The sequence below is a fragment of the Saccopteryx bilineata genome, chromosome 6, assembly GCF_036850765.1.
Source record: "Saccopteryx bilineata isolate mSacBil1 chromosome 6, mSacBil1_pri_phased_curated, whole genome shotgun sequence".
Taxonomy (NCBI): domain Eukaryota; kingdom Metazoa; phylum Chordata; class Mammalia; order Chiroptera; family Emballonuridae; genus Saccopteryx; species Saccopteryx bilineata.
The window spans coordinates 121,195,811-121,212,823 of NC_089495.1; the positions used below are offsets into that span (position 1 = coordinate 121,195,811).

The 17,013-nt window shown below is 49.4% G+C and overlaps 1 protein-coding gene across 1 annotated transcript in view; it reads left to right on the forward strand.

Moving 5' to 3' along the window:
* CECR2 (CECR2 histone acetyl-lysine reader) overlaps positions 1-17,013 on the forward strand; it is a 175,521-nt gene that overhangs the window by 152,133 nt on the left and 6,375 nt on the right. Inside the window, exons 9-17 of the mRNA XM_066237775.1 lie at positions 4,168-4,297; positions 4,759-4,796; positions 4,879-4,970; positions 5,180-5,306; positions 6,024-6,412; positions 6,977-7,102; positions 7,272-8,109; positions 11,156-12,578; positions 14,988-15,096. Coding sequence (XP_066093872.1) covers positions 4,168-4,297; positions 4,759-4,796; positions 4,879-4,970; positions 5,180-5,306; positions 6,024-6,412; positions 6,977-7,102; positions 7,272-8,109; positions 11,156-12,578; positions 14,988-15,096 — 3,272 coding nt within the window. The remainder of the gene's footprint in view (positions 1-4,167; positions 4,298-4,758; positions 4,797-4,878; positions 4,971-5,179; positions 5,307-6,023; positions 6,413-6,976; positions 7,103-7,271; positions 8,110-11,155; positions 12,579-14,987; positions 15,097-17,013) is intronic.

Here is a 17,013-nt window from a genome sequence, read left to right on the forward strand (position 1 = left end):
AAGGAGGGAAGTGGATTAAGAAAGGTGGAAAGCCTGACCTGGGGTGGCGCAGTGGATAAAGCGTTGACCTGGAGTGCTGAGGTCTCCGGATCAAAACCCAGGGCTTTGCCGGGTCAAGGCACGTAAACAAGACAGCTACTATGAGTTGATGCTTCCTGCTCCTCCCCTGCTTTCTCTCTTTTTCTTTCTCTTTTCTCTAAAATCAATAAATAGAAATCTTTTTAAAGAAAGGTGGAAAGAAGCAACCCAGTAGTCTCATCAGTAGCTGCATGGGTAAGCAGAACAGAGTGCAGTCGGCCTTTCCATAGGCGTGGTGGTGGTTATCATGGCGCCCTTACAAGGTGTGCTTTACACCCAATAGCAAGAGAACTTCTAACACTCAGATGGTGACCTCTCAATTTAATTTCTCTCAGAAAGGATCACTTTGGAGAAATGACTGATTTCAGTACTGTAGCAGTAAAAATATAATAGACTACAGCAAGTCCCCGAGTTACAAACATCCAACTTATATACAACTCATACTTACGAACAGAGAGCCAAAAGGGCTGTTGGTAATCAACTGCAGTTGGACATCAGTGAATTTGACATCACAGAGTTATTGACTCCCATAGCAAAGAACTAACCAATGAAGACCTTATGGAACAAGAGCAGCAGATGACAGCATTTAAGGAAGAAAACAGGGACCTAGAAACTACAGAACTGAACAATTTTCTACAAAAGAGTTAGCTGATGCTTTTTTTTTTAAGCGAGAAGAACAGGAAAGGAGAGAGATGAGAAGCATCAGTTTTTTGTTGTGACACCTTAGTTGTTCATTGATTGCTTTCTCATATGTACCTTGATTGGGGGGGGGGCGCTATAGCAGAGCCAGGGACCCTTGCTCAAACCAACGACCTTGGGCTGTAACCAGCAACCTTGGGATTTCAAACCTGGGTCCTCTGCATCTCAGGGCAGCACTTTCCACTGTGCCACTGCCTGATCAGGCTAGCTGATGCTTTTCATCTCATTGAAGCAGGAATATCAAAGTTAGAGGAGCAAGATCCTGATACAGAGAGGTTAACCAAAGTTTACTGAACAGTTACCTAAGGCCTGAGGCAATACAGGTCACTTATGATGAGACAAAGGAAAGCTCTGTACAAACCTCCCTTGATGACTACTTCGTGTGTGTGTGTGTGTGTGTGTGTGTGTGTGTGTGTGTGTGTGTGTATGTCAGAGACAGAGAGAGTCAGTCAGAGAGAGGGACAGGTAGGGACAGACAGACAGGAAGGGAGAGATATGAGAAACATCAATTCTTCGTTGCGGTTCCTTAGTTGTTCATTAATTGCTTTCTTATATGTGCCTTGATGGGGGGGAGCTATAGCAGAGCGAGTAACCCCTTGCTCAAGCCAGTGACCATGGGCTCAAGCTGGTGAGCCTTGCTCAAACCAGGTGAGCCCGCGCACAAGCTGGCAACCTGGGGTTTTGAACCTGGGTCCTCTGCGTCCCAGTCCAACGTTCTATCCACTGCGCCACTGCCTGGTCAGGCGATACCTACTTCTTGAACCTGACTCCAATAACAGAATCGAATGCTGACTCAATACCAGTCCCATCCTTTCCAACAAGTCCGTCATCTTTTACATCATCCAAGATTGTTTAAGATTGTATTTGAAAATGTTTACATGTCTTTTATGCACAGAAAGGTTAAAAATGCTATGTTAAGGCGAACATCTAAGTTGCATTTAATAGGTAAATGTACCTGTTCCAACTTACACACAAGTTCAAGTTAAATGGTCAGTAAACTGAAAATATATGTATTGTCACTCCAGTCAGAAAAATTAAAAGGAAACCATCAAAATTTTATGTCATTCCTATCTGTTTGGCAAAATGTTGACTTTTATCATACCAAGTGAGGTGAGATAACTAAAATCACTATTAAAAGAATAGCACTTTGAGCCCTGGCCAGTTGGCTCAGTGGTAGAGCATCAGCCCAATGTGTGGAAGTCTTGGGTTCGATTCCCAGTCAGGGCACACAGGAGAAGTGCCCATCAACTTTTCCACCTCTCCCTCTCTCACTTCTCTCTCTCCCCCGCCCCTCTCTTTCCCCCTCTCTTTCCCTCTCTCCCCTCCTCCCCGCCTTTTCTAGCCATGGCTGGATTGGAATTGGCCTGGCCCCAGGTGCTGAGGATGGCTCCATGGCCGCCTCTTCGGGCACTAAAACATGGCTCTGGTTGCAATGGAGCAAGGGCCCTAGATGGGCAATGCATTGCCCCCTAGTGGGCTTGTTGGGTGGATCCGGGTCAGGGTGCATGCGGGAGTCTTCTCTGCCTCCCCTCCTCTCACTAAATAATTTTTATTTATTTATTTACTTATTTAATTTATTCATTTTTTAGAGAGGAGAGGGAGAGAGAGAGACGAGACGAGATGGGGGGGGGGGGAGCTGGAAGCATCAACTCCCATATGTGCCTTGACCAGGCAAGCCCAGGGTTTCAAACCGGCGACCTCAGCATTTCCAGGTCAACACTTTATCCACTGCGCCACCACCGGTCAGGCCTCACTAAATAATTTTTTAAAAAGAAGAAAGAAAAGAATAGCACTTTGGTAATGCCTGATAAAGGTAACGTACATACCTCTAGCGATTCTGCTGCTGAACTTGTAGAGGACTTTCATACATGTTTACAAGGCAAGTTGTTAAAAGAATGGTCATTATAATATTGTTACAAAATGCAAAAGAGTTGCAGTCAACTAGAAAAAAGGATTATTAAACTGAGAGATACTGTATTAAAGTTAAGGTGAAAATGCTAAGCTTAGTTTAGTGGACGCATAAGTACTCATTAATGTAGTTACACTTTAAGCTTGAAGCTCTCTTTAAAAAAAAAATTTTTAAGGCCCTGGCCGGTTGGCTCAGTGGTAGAGCATCGGCCTGGCGTGCAGGAGTCCTGGGTTAGATTCCCAGCCAGGGCACACAGGAGAAGCGCCCATCTGCTTCTCCACCCCTCCCCCTCTCCTTCCTCTCTGTCTCTCTCTTCCCCTCCCGCAGCCAAGGCTCCATTGGAGCAAAGTTGGCCCCCGGGCACTGAGGATGGCTCCTTGGCCTCTGCCTCAGGCGCTAGAATGGCTCTGGATGCAACAGAGCAATGGCCCAGATGGGCAGAGCATCGCCTCCTGGTGGGCATGCCGGGTGGATCCCAGTCGGGCACATGCGGGAGTCTGTCTGACTGCCTCCCTGTTTCCAACTCCAGAAAAATACAACAAAAAAAATTTTTTTTCATTGTTGCTAGCAAAATGCCTTTGATTAATTAAAGCAGATAGATACTCTTTAAGTTTATAAATGAAAATAACATAGGAACAAAGACACAAGTCAAATGGATCCTGCTGGCAAGCATGCTTGTTTGCAGAATCCTGTCACATTCACAGCAGTGGAAGTTGTGGGCCTGTCCCTTGGGGAAGAAACCAAGACCTGTCTGGGCTTTTCCCTTCAGTGTTTGTTTATGAAAGTGTCCTTCATTCCCTGCCTTCTTCTGTCCCCTGGCCTTCCTGGTCCCTACCTGCGCTGAGCGCCCCACCAGGCTGGTGATGGAATGGCATGTGTGTTCTCCTGGGCGTGCTGTGAGCCAGGAAAACAAGGCCTCTGCCTTCCAGCTCCACACCAGCCACTTACCATTGCCATCGGCTTAGTGGGACCAGCGGCCGGTGTGGGGTGGGCTGGAGATCAGACAGTGGGTGTGCATGCAGACCTTTGTAAATGCCAAACCTTGAGAGCTTGGAGGTGTAAATGAAGTTCTGTATGTTTGATTTGATAGTCTAGTCCTTGAAGAGGAAAGGACTCGGGTAGTGACAAAGATAATTCCTCATTCAGTCTTTTATTTTTTTTTTCTTTTTGTTAAAATTTTTTTACTCTTCAGCCTTGTTCTTTTTCCTGCCCCCATTCCAGTATTTGCCCCTACCCCCCTTATTCCTCAGCTTGGATCTCAGTGTGTCTAAGAGCAAACAGCCCCACTCATAAAGCCTCTCGTCCCTAGAATCATCCTGATGATCAGAAAGAGGATGGTGAAGGAAGCACAATGATTCACAACCACTGCTTTGTGACCTTTGTTTCTTCCTCCTCTCATACTGATAAGGACATGTAATTGATGTCTTGATCAGTGAAGCGTCCTTAACTCATTGTACCATGATGCTTTGTGTCCCCTGTAGACCGAGCTAAGAGGAGGAAGCTCAGGGAAGAGAGGGCCTGGCTGCTGGCCCAGGGGAAGGAGCTCCCCCCAGAGCTCTCCCACCTGGACCCCAACTCCCCTATGAGGGAAGAGAAAAAGACTAAAGACCTGTGAGTATGTGACATTTGTTAAGCACGTTTCTCATTTAACCCTTAGAACAACTCTGTGTGGTACATCATGTTTGATGTTTGTGAGCTTCTGAATCTATTTTGTGCTTTTTTGGATTATTATTCTTTGTATCACAAATACTCATTCAAGTAAAATGAGACCTGGGAAAGAGTGTGCTATTGAATTACTAACATAGGGTCATAAACTATGTTCTGGATCACCTAAGCCACCTCATTGTCTTGTAGATGAGACAAATGATGCTCCCTTTTTTGCTAAGTTATGCTAACCCTCATCTTCATAATTAATTTCTGGAGCGTTAACACTATTACAAACTTGTCTTTAATGATAATTATTGGGTCTATTCCAAAATTTGATGCAGTCAGGTGGGTCTGTGGTTGAATTAAGAGGGTTTAAGGAGAGAGGAGGTCACAGTCATTATTAAATTCTTATTTGTGATTTACAGCTTTGAGTTGGATGATGATTTCACCGCCATGTACAAAGGTTAGTTTCCATTCTCAGCTATTGTGTTTCTGGTGAAAAGACTCTTATGTGAGTGTGTTAAGCTGTCTTCTCTGGCTCTCAGTTCTAGATGTGGTAAAGGCTCACAAGGATTCCTGGCCCTTTTTGGAACCTGTGGATGAATCATATGCCCCAAACTATTATCAGATTATTAAGGTAGTTAAACCTACTGTGCAGTTACACCTGTTGTGACGTGTTTTGCTCTTGCTTTTTGTTTTTGTCTGTTTGAGTTCATTTTTCTTGAAAGTCAGAGTTGCTGGATATAGACCAAGCTTTGAGCAACTTAAAATGGTATGATTCCCTTGCCACATAGGGATTATGAGATGTTTTCTCCAGATTATTGTAATAAACATGTCCTGTTTTAGGTCCCGATGGATATTTCAAGCATGGAGAAGAAAATAAATGGAGGGCTGTACTGCACCAAGGAGGAATTTGTGAACGACATGAAGACTATATTCCGGAACTGTCGGAAATACAATGGGGAAAACAGCGGTGAGTGGGAGGGGCTTCCCCTGTAACCAAGAGTAAACTGCCTCTTCTTTTAGAGCAGCGGTTCTCAACCTGTGGGTCACAACCCCGGCGGGGGTCGAACGACCAAAACACAGGGGTTGCCTAAAGCCATCGGAAATACATATTTTATTTAAAAATGTATTGTATAATAAATACATATTTTATTTAAAAATGTATTGTATAATAAATACATATTTTATTTAAAAATGTATAATAAATATGTATTTTCCGATGGCTTTAGGCGACCTGTGTTTTGGTCGTTCGACCCCTGCCGGGGTCGCGACCCATAGGTTGAGAACTGCTGTTTTAGAGACTCAAGTTCTGGTGAGCCAGGCCTGTCTCTAGGTTGGTTATAGAGAGTATGTACTAACGCCGTGGGTGAGCTGCTCTGACCACTGGCACAGTGTGCATCCGCTGGGGAGCTCAGGCTGTTTCTCATTATCCTGCAGGCCAGTGTGAGTCCACTCTGCTGGACCTGCTTAACACGGACTGCAAACCACTGACAGGATGAACCTGGTAGTTCTGCGGTGTGATTAAATTCTCACAAGTTTGGGGTAGTGGTCCTAGAGTTATACAGCTGGAGCCTCTTAGGACGGAAGCTCTGAGTTTACCCCAGTAGCATCTTCTGTTTATTAGTAGAATTGTCTTCTGTGGCTTATAAATGCTTTACCTGAAAGTCAGTCCTTTATCTTCCCATAGAGTATACCAAGATGTCAGATAACTTAGAGAGGTGTTTCCATCGGGCAATGATGAAGCATTTTCCTGGCGAGGATGGAGACACAGATGAAGAGTTCTGGATCAGAGAGGATGAGAAGCGGGAGAAGAGACGGAGCCGGGCTGGGCGGAGTGGGGGCAGCCACGTGTGCACCCGGTCCAGGGACTCCGAAGGGCCCAGCAGGAAACAGCCACCCGTGGAGAATGGAGGGAAGTCATTGCCACCGGCACGCCGAGCCCCCTCCTCTGGGGGTGACCCCAGCAGCAGCTCCACGCTACTCCCTCGGGAGGTGGGCGCCTCAAATGGCCGCGGCCTCCCTCGTCCCTTGCGTTATGGTGGGATGCCCACCCAGGCGCCCCTTTTAAACCAGATGGTAAGAAATAGCTGAGATTGTGCCGAAGCCTCTCCTAGTCAGTGAACACAGAGCAAGGAAGACGTCCATTTGGGCTCCTCCTCCATAATAACTTACGTGTGTGGATTGTTTCCTCCACACATCTGTTCTTTCTTTAGTCTTCCTTTGTCTTAAATCCTCCTTCCTCCTAATCATTTGAACCATGCATTCTCAAAGTGGGCAAAAATTGGGATAAAAGTAAGTCTTAAGTCTTTGTATGTATAAAACACAGCAGTGCATATGGTGCATGTAATATACAACCCGTCTGTGGCATTAAATTTCACAGTGCTGCTGGTGAGTGGGGAGTTAGCTTAAGAGGCTGGTGGCGTTGAGGGGCAGTAAACAGCAGTCTATGTCAGAGAGGGAGGTGCTCTGGGCCCCGGAGCTAGTCCTGATGGAGGGGTGCCCATGGCTGGCAGTCTTCCTTTCTCGGTGCCCTGCGGGGTGTGAGTGCTCTGTGGTGTGTTCCTCTTCAGAAACACCCATGTTTTCTTCCTAATGTCTGCTTTCCTCACCACTCTTCTTGCTGTCACTCACACCCCACAGAGGCCCGCCATCCCCGAAACATTTGGTCCTCTTCGAGGACCCGACCCCGCCAGCTTATATGTCTCCTCTCGAGTCCCCGAGCCACACCCGGGGGAGCCTGTCCAGCATCAGCCCTTTGCCATGCAGGTAAGCAGCCTACTCATCAAGTGTAGGCACAGAGCCTCAGAGCTGACTCTGGGTCTCTTCCTGGGTTCACTTTCACTGTCACTTGCTCTGTTGAGTCATTGCTATGGATGAAGCACATCACAGTTCTGTGTGTTGTGAACACCGCTGTCTCCTCTCTTCTCGTTGTCAGCCTTCTGTCGGAACTAACAAACACCGAGGACCCAGGCTGGGCACGCCCGAAGAAAAGCCGGTGTGTGGGGGGCTGGCGCACCTTCCCAGTGTGGGCTCACAACCAGGACCCTTACCTCTTGGGCAGATGAGCAGCCCGGGTCAGGACGGAAATGTGTACCCCCTGACTCAGTTCCAGCCAGGCTTCCTCCCACCCCGGCATGCAGGGGTTCCAGCCCAACCCCCAGACTTCCCTGAAAGTTCAGACATCCCTCCCAGCCACATGTACCGACCATACAAATACCTGAACCGAGTGCACGCTGCTGTCTGGAATGGGAACCACAGTGCTACAAACCTGGGACCCTTAGGGCCAGATGAGAAGTCCTTCATGGGGCCGGGACCCTCTCACCAGCCTCGCACTCTGAGCCACATGATGGATGCCCAGGTGATGAGACCACCCCTTCCTCCAAACCAGTGGACTGAGCGATCAGGCTTCCTACCTCATGGTGTCCCTTCTTCAGGGTGTGTGCGGCCACCCTGTACATCTGGTGGGCGTCGGCTGCAGCCGCCTCTAGCACCGAGTCCCCTCTTTGGAGCACCCTCTCAGGTTCTGCGAGGGGGGCAAGGAGGGGACTCCATGATGGACAGTCCAGAAATGATCGCCATGCAGCAGCTGTCCTCTCGCGTGTGCCCGCCCGGCGTGCCTTACCACCCCCAACAGCCCATGCCCCCCCATGTGCCTGGCCCTTTTCCACAGGGCACTCCCTCAGTGTCCACTAGCGCATCAGCCCCCACACCTGCCTTGGGGAACCCTGGAAGGATGCAGGACAGTGACACACAAGAGCCTGACAGCGACCGAGGTAATGAACACATTACTTACGTGACTTCTGGCCCTTTAAGCTGTCAATTCACGGATAATCTTGACACAATGTCAAGCCAAACTTAACCTGGTTTCCTTCCTCCTTTTCTTTTTCTTTTGGGGGTGGGGGAGAAGCACCACCCAGCTGTGCACCCACTGATTGCCTCATACACCCTAACCAGGGACTGAACCCGTGACCCTGGCATGCTGAGATCACGTTCTACCCACTGAGCAACCCGGTATGGGCCCAGCCTGTTTTTCTTGACCACCTCAGGGTTAGGCCAGTCATGGCACTGGTTTTGTCCCAAAGACCCAGAGGGTCCTGGTCACGGCAGTGACTGCTCAGACACAGGGCTTGCTGTGCAGGTACTTTCTGAGGCTTCAGTGAATATGAATTCATTTCACTTTCAGAAAAAGCCTTCAGATAGCTGCTATTATTAGCCTTGTTTTTCCAGATGGGAATTCCAGGCAAAGCTAATGGAGGACTTGCTCTTATCTACCTAGTAAGTGGTAGACTGACCTCTGACCCCAGACAGACTGGACCCAGCACCCGCCACCAAAGTTCATGACCTCAGAGTTACTGTTACGAAATAAAGTCTGAGTACTTGTATCCTTTATTCCTTGGTTACATGAATGCAGAAGAGTGAGATCCAACAAATCTTGAAGGAATTTCTTATATGTGCCCTTTCAGAGAACAGACCTATGTCTGAAGGGGTCAGATGCACGCGTATTTGACAGTGCTCATTCCTAGGACAGGTTCTCATGTGTGTAGCGTGTGACTATTCAGCATGTTGTGCATTGTGGAGGCTGGACTTTATAGAACAGTGTAGGAGTCCACATAAGGTTGGTGGTAAGCTGTCTGACCTGGCGGCGCAGTGGCTAGAGTGTCAGACTGGGATTCAGAGGACCCAGATTCAAAACCCTGAGGTCACCAGCTTGAGCGCAGGATCGCTATATGCTCTGCTGTAGCCACACTGTGCCCCCCATCAAGGCACATATGAGAAAGCAATCAATGAACAACTAAGGACCTGCAATGAAGAATTGATACTTCTCATCTCTCTCCCTTCCTGTCTGTCCCTCCATAAAAAATAAGAAAAAAGGTTGGTGGTAGGCCTGGAACTCTAACTTACTTTTTATTGTCTTTTTTAAGGAAAAGCCTCCTCTGGCCCTGGCCGATTGGCTCAGCGGTAGAGCGTCGGCCTAGCATGCGGGGGACCTGGGTTCGATTCCCGGCCAGGCCACATAGGAGAAGCGCCCATTTGCTTCTCCACCCCCCCCCCCTTCCTCTCTGTCTCTCTTTTCCCCTCCCGCAGCCAAGGCTCCATTGGAGCAAAGATGGCCCGGGCGCTGGGGATGGCTCCTTGGCCTCTGCCCCAGGCGCTAGAGTAGCTCTGGTCGCGGCAGAGCGACGCCCCGGAGGGGCAGAGCATCACCCCCTGGTGGGCGTGCCGGGTGGATCCCGGTCAGGCGCATGTGGGAGTCTGTCTGACTGTCTCTCCCCGTTTCCAGCTTCAGAAAAATACAAAAAAAAAAAAAAAAAAAAAAAAGGAAAAGGAAAAGCTTCCTCACTGAGCAGCAGCTCTGGCAGGATGTTGGTTTTTTCCCATTCAGTGAGACGAGGGGAGGCAGAAAAACAAACTCCTGCATGTGCTCTGACCAGGATCCACCTGGCAAACCCACTCAGGGGCGATGTTCTGCCCATCTGGGGTGAGGTCCATTGCTCAGCAACCGAGCTCTTAGCACCTGACATGGAGGCCTTGGAGCCATCCTCATTGTCCTGGGGCCAACTCTCTCCAACCCAGCCAGGGCTGCGGGAGGAAGGGGGGAAGAGAGAGAGAGGCGAGAGGAGGAGGGCTGGAGAAGCAAATGGGCACCTCTCCCGTGTGCCCTGACTGGAAATTAAACCCGGAACTTCTATATGCCAGGCTGATGCTGTACCACTGAGCCAGCTGGCCAGGGCTGGATTTTCTAATACTTATTTCAAAGGGTGTCTGGAATTTGAAACTTCAGAAGAGAAGTTCCACTGATGCCACTTGGGAAAGTCTGCTAGCTGCGGTGCTTTGTGCTGAGTGAGAAGTGGGAAATGCAGGTTTGGTCTCATAGCCTGGCGTCCTTGCAGACTGTGAGTCATTGTGGACATCAGTCTCATCCTTCTGACCCAGCATCAGGATGATGCTTGACCACACCTGGGCAACAGCTGTGTCCTACTAGGAAGATTATAATAGCAAGCCCATATTTATGGGTTGATATAATGGGCCAAAGATTCTGAGGTTGTACTGAAGCATTTGAGTCTAGTAACTTAATTTCATTGAGTTTATTAAATTTCTCTAATGTTAACGGTGGCTTTTGAGTTGTGTGCTTGTTTTTAATACATTCAGATAATGTCGATTTTCCATTTTGTCAGGTCCTTAGGGTACAGTGGGGATAAGTAAATAAGCAGTCTTTCCCCTGCAGAGTATATGTTGTGGTCAGGGGTCCAGCCTTCCTGAGACCACCATGGCCTGGCCTTCTCCTGTGTCAGCTGTTAGAGCCTCCTGGCCGGGCCTGCAGCCCTGGTGACAGCTGCACCCTCCTGCCATGTCCCACGTGCGTCCACTTGGAGCCCTTGCGCCATGAATTACCGTATTTTTCATTCCATAAGATTTACTTTTTTTTCTCCCAAAAGTGGAGGGGAAAATGCCCGTGCATCTTATGGAGCAAAAAATACGGTATTTTATTTAATATTTTAACACACAATTTGGTTCAGAATATTTTTTTTTCTTATTTTTCTCCTTAAAGCCCTAGGTGTGTCTTATGGTCAGGTGCGTCTTATGGAGCGAAAAATATGGTATGTGCTCCCTTTCACCAGTCTGGTGTGACGGCGGAAGCAGAGGCAGGCGAGGACGTGTGCAGTCTTTGGCTGCCTTTTGAGTAGAGTAGATGCGCTAGGCCTTGCCTCCACATTGTAACTCCTTCCAGGGGTTCTCGGTGGTCTGTTCATCATTCCCTCCCATTGGTGTTGCCACTCCAGCTGCTGCATTGTTAGTTTGTTCTCCGTTTTCTTGCAGCAAATCCCTTGCCTGGGCTTGAGAAGCCTCCGAGCGCAGGTGCCTCAGAGGGGGTGTACCTCAAACAGCTACCTCAGCCTGCGCGGCCCCTGCAGAACAGCTGCACCAGGCAGAGCTCGCTGCAAGAAGGGGAAGCAGAGGGTCCGGAGCTCAGAAGTGACTCTTTGGCATCTGAAGACAGCTGTCAGGCTGCAAAAGGCAAAGCTTCCTGGGCCTCGGAGAGCAGCTACAGCGGCCCAGTGGCCCAAGGCTGTGTGAGGGACCTCTCCACCCTGGCAAACCAAGGCACTCTGCCCGAAAATGGAGGGATTGTTGAAGTTCCCACTTGTGGACCAGAAGGGAAGGGCCTGGGTGGTGGTGGTCCAGAAAAGCCACTGTGCCCCATCAGTAAAACGCTGCAGGAAGCCGTGCCATGTACAGGACAGAACCCAGCTGCTCTGCCCAGCGCAGAGCCCAGTTTGATGGGGGTCACCATCAGCCAGTTCTCTCCCCTGTACATGCCCAGCCTGGACTACCCCGACCCTGCTGCACACTACCACGTGGGGCCCAGCCTGCAGGGTCTGGGCCCTGTGCTGGGAGGCAGACCCTCAGCATCACACCCTCAGCATTTCTCCCCCAGGGGCTTCCATCCTAACAGCTCGCATTCTGGGGTCTTTCCCCGGTATCGCCCCCACCAAGGAATGCGGTATTCTTACCAGCCGCCACCTCAGCCTTCCTACCATCACTACCAGCGAACTCCTTATTACCCGTGTCCACAGGGCTTGCCTGAATGGCAGAGACATCTCCATCCCCCGGGAAGCCCGACTGGGCCCCCACCAAGCCAGCCTCCCCCTCCCAGGCCCCTCTTCTCAGATAAGAGCACCATGGTTAACCTGCCAGGCTGTGAGACTCTGAGTGCTGCCCTGACTTCCCCAACCCATGCTGACACGGGGGCTGTCAAGGCCGTCACTGCCGATGGGCAGAGTCCTGGCCCAGAGAAGGAGAAGCTGGATGACTCCATGGAGAGGCCAGAGAGTCCCAAAGAGTTCTTAGACTTGGACAACCACAACGCAGCTACCAAGCACCGGAGTTCTCTGTCTGCCGGCGGGTATCTTTACGGGACCCCTCCCCCCACACTGAGCTCAGGGGTGGGGTTTGGCTCCCCTGCTTTCCCCCCTCACGGTGTGATGCTGCAGACAAGGCCCTCCTACACACCACTGCGGCCAGCCGGCCACTTCCAGCCCCGAGCATACTCTTCCCCGATGGCAGCCCGCCCGCCTCACCACCCAGTGGCTTCTTCCCAGCCCAATGGCCTCTCTCAGGATGGCGCTGTCTACCGCTGCCAGGAGGAGGGCCTGGGCCACTTCCAGGCTATAATGATGGAGCAGATTGGCACTGCAAGTGGAGTCAGGGGTCCTTTCCAGGAAGCATACAGACCATCAGGGTAAGGTTGCATTGGATTTATTTTCCCCGGAAAGAGATTAGATGTCACAATTTTTAAAAGAAAAGTGGTGACCCTGATCGGTTGGCTCAGTGGATTGAGCATTGGCCTGGCATGTGGATACCCTGGCTTCGATACCTGGTTAGGACACACAGGAGACTTGCCCACCTCCTCCTCCCTCTCCTCCTCCTCTCCTTCTTCCCCTCTCACAGCCAGTAGCTCAGTTGGTCCGATCGCCACCCAAGGTGCTGAGCATAGCTCAGTTGATTCGAGCATTGACCCCAGATGGAGGTTGCCAGGTGGATCCCAGTTGGGGCGCATGCGGAAGCCTATCTCTCTATCTCCCCTCCTCTCACTTTAAAAAAAAAATGGTTTTAGAAATGGCGATAAACTTCAGTGGTCTCTTGGGACCAAGATGAGCGTGTGGAAAGGAGATTAGCTCCAGAGTGTGGATTTTGTCTTTGCCCACCCCACCCATGAACATGAATTGGCAGTTAAGTGACTGTTTAGTTAGGTTTTGGTACAGAAAACATGGCGGCCACCACTGTAGCTATAGTCAAGAGTCTTCAGCATTGTTTCTGAGTTCATGTCCTCTGACCAAGGTAACATGGGTCACTCAGACCTGGGGTGTGTGACATCATGGTTAGGTTTTATTATTATCAGTTAAAGTTATGAGACCTGATCATAAAACCAAAGCTATTCAACTGAAACACCAGCATGCCCCTCCCCAGAGCCAGCCTGAGAAGGCCTCACCTCTAAACCATCTCCCCCATTTAACATTTTGTCGGCGTTTCTTTTCTTTCCCTTTCCTCCTAAACCATCAGAAAGTAAATTGTAGGTATCTTGTCCTTTTTTTCCCTGGACACTTCAGCATGCATCTCCTAAGAATAAGGACTGCTTTCCTGGCGCACCACCTCAAATCGTCACACCCAAGAAAAATGTCATCAGTTGTATCTAAGAGTCCTAATTTCTCCAGCTGTGTCTTTGTTTTGCTTTGATTTTTTTTTTCCCTTTGTATTTTCTGAAGTTGGAAACGGGGAGTCAGTCAGACTCCCACATGCGCCTGACCAGGATCCACCCGGCATGCCCACCAGGGGGTGGATGCTCTGCTCATCTGGGGCATTGCTCTGTTGCAACCAGAGCCATTCTAGCGCCTGAGGCAGAGGCCACAGAGCCATCCTCAGCGCCCAGGCCAACTTTGCTCCAATGGAGCCTTGGCTGCGGGAGGGGAAGAGAGAGACAGAGAGGAAGGAGAGGGGGAAGGGTGGAGAAGCAGGTGGGCACTTCTCCTATGTGCCCTGGCCAGGAATTGAACCCGGGACTCCTGCATGCCAGGCCGATGCTCCACCACTGAGCCAACCGACCAGGGCCTGATTTTCTTTTTTCATTTAAGATCCAATCAAACCTGACCAGGCGGTGGTGCAGTGGATAGAGCGTTGGACTGGTACGCAGAGGACCCAGATTCGAAACCCCAAGGTCACCGGCTTGAGTGCGAGATCATAGACATGACCCAAAGGTCGCAGGCTTGAACCCAAAGGTCACTGGCTTGAGCAAGGTGTCATTCACTCTGCTGTAGCTCCCCACCCCCAGGCACATATGAGAAAGCAATCATTGAACAACTAAGGTGCTGCAATGAAGAATTGATGCTTCTCATCTCTCTCCTTTCCCGTCTATGTGTCCCTATCTGTCCCTCTCACTGTCTTTCTGTCTCTGTAAAAAAAGAAAAAGAATCCAATCAAGGTTTATTTACATTAGGTTGTTATGTCTATTTAATCTCTTAATTTATAACATCCTATCGTGTTATTTTCTAATCTTTTTCTCCTTTTTTTAAAATGTTTTCTATTTACTGAATTTTTCGAGATGGAGAATAGAGATGGGTAGCAGGATGTACTTACGTGTCTTGACCGAATAAGTCCTGGGTTTCAAACTGGTGACCTCAGCATTCCAGGTCGAGGCTTTATCCACTGTGCCACCAGTCAGGCTGTTTTCTTCTTGTTTTCAAAGTCCAGGACAGTTCTCGTACAGTGTCACAAATTCTGGATCCTTACTATTGGCTCATGTTTAAATATTTTTATTTACTCATTTAAGAGAGAGGAAGAGAGAGACAGGCAGATAAAAACGTCAATCTGTTCTGTATGTGCCCTGCCTGGGGATCAAGGTAGCAGCCTCTGTGTATTGAGACAAGTTCCAGCCAACTGAGCCATCTGGCCAGGGTGCTGTGTGCTGATGTTTATTTAGAGCCGGATTGAACCCTGACTAGGTGGTCCTGTGCTCATTGCCTCACACCTAGAGGCACATAGTGCAGCTTTGTCCCAGTGTTGAGGGTTCCAGTTTTGATCTCCCAGAAAACCAAGGCAGTATCTGCCTAAGATTTTCCTTTAATTCTTAACTGTCCTTTCCTTGTGGCTACAGAATGCAGATGCATCCAGTGCAGTCCCAGCCCTCCTTCCCAAAGACACCGGCACCAGCCCTGCAGGAACAGCTGCCGCCACATAAGCCCCCGACACTCCCACTCGATCAGGTAAGAAATGCCAACAAGGAGAGCTCTTTAGTTAGTGAGTCCTATTTTTTCTTTTTTAAAATCGGAGGTCCCTTAGTGACTCACTTCCATGAGTGGCTATGGCCTGATGGAAAGGGGGAGGGGTGAGCATGACATTCCATTTATACACAAAACTAGACAGGCAAGCCCAGAGCACTCTTGTGGTTAGAAGTTGGCAGCATGGGAAAGGGGAAGAACAGGTGTGGAGTTGGGGTATCATTAAAAAATACAAGCTCCCTCACCTGACCAGGCGGTGGCGCAGTGGATAGAGCGTCGGACTGGGATGCGGAAGTACCCAGGTTCGAGACTCCGAGGTCGCGCGCGGGCTCATCTGGCTTGAGCAAAGAGCTCGCCAGCTTGGACCCAAGGTCGCTGGCTCCAGCAAGGGGTTACTCGGTCTGCTGAAGGCCCACGGTCAAGGCACATGTGAGAAAGCAATCAATGAACAACTAAGAAGTCGCAATGCGCAACGAGAAACTGATGATTGATGCTTCTCATCTCTCTCTGTTCCTGTCTGTCTGTCCCTGTCTATCTCTGCCTCTGTAAAAAAAAAAAAAAAAATACAAGCTCCCTCAAACTGGGGTACATGGGGGCACTTGGTCTGCTTCAACCCAGAAGGAATCAGAAGGTCAAAAGCGATGTGGGGGCCCTGGCCGGTTGGCTCAGTGGTAGAGTGTTGGCCTGGCGTGCAGGAGTCCTGGGTTCGATTCCCAGCCAGGGCACACAGTAGGAGCACCCATCTGCTTCTCCACCCCTCCCCCTCTCCTTCCTCTCTGTCTCTCTCTTCCCCTCCCGCAGCCAAGGCTCCATTGGAGCAAAGTTGGCCCCGGCGCTGAGGATGGTTCTGTGGCCTCTGCCTCAGGTGCTAGAATGGCTCTGGTCGCAACAAAGCGACTCCCCAGATGGGCAGAGCATCGCCCCCTGGTGGGCGTGCTGGGTGGATCCCGGTCGGGCGCATGTGGGAGTCTGTCTGACTGCCTCTCTGTTTCCAACTTCAGAAAAAGAAAAAAAAGCAGTTTGGGAGGGCCAGAGCTGTCCACTGGTAGGTGGTAGGAAGAAGGACATGGTCCCCATCACATTGGGAACCCACCAGTTTGGAGGGCCAACTTAAGTTACACGTGAATTTTCAACTGCGTGGCAGGTCAGCGCCCCCCACACACACACATTCTTCAGTTGAAGTCATTGTTCATGACTTCTATGTTCTGAAGAAATCTTTGAAGGTGCCCTGTTGCTGCAGGCATTCGGGGGAGGGGGTGCACTCCGGCCTGGCTCATGGTGGCTCACTGTGGCAGGTACTAGGGAGGCTCTGAACACATACTTGTTCCTTTTCGTAGGTAACTGGTAGCTTGGGGATTAAACTTCATTTTTTCAAATTAGTGTCCAGGTCTACCAGAAAGTTCTGTCCGTTTCTATCACAAGTTTCGACACATAAGCACATGTTTATTTGGCGCATGTGTGCCTATTTTTATCACTTAATGTATACATACTGACATAGCAAATTAAAAGTTGATTCACGTTAGTCTTATGTGTGAAGCGATAGTGTACCCATGGCTCTGATAAAGTTCATTTACGCCACTGTAATGTACGAATTTCAACAAGGAAGAAATGTTACAGAAGCATGTAGAAATTTATTGGAAGTGTTTGGTAAAGGTACAGTTTCTGATAGGACATGCAGAAGATGGTTCGAAAAATTCAAAACAGGTGATTTCGACCTTTCTGATAAGCAACGTTCTGGGCGACCATCTTTGATCTATGATGATGTCGTTAAGACCATGTTGGAGCAAGATCCTTTTCTGACAACATCGGAGAGCTTAATTCAGCTCAGCAAACCATTTCGGACCATATTCGGAAGATAGGATTGGTGTGAAAATTCAAGATGGGTGATTAAGTCAGAAGAAT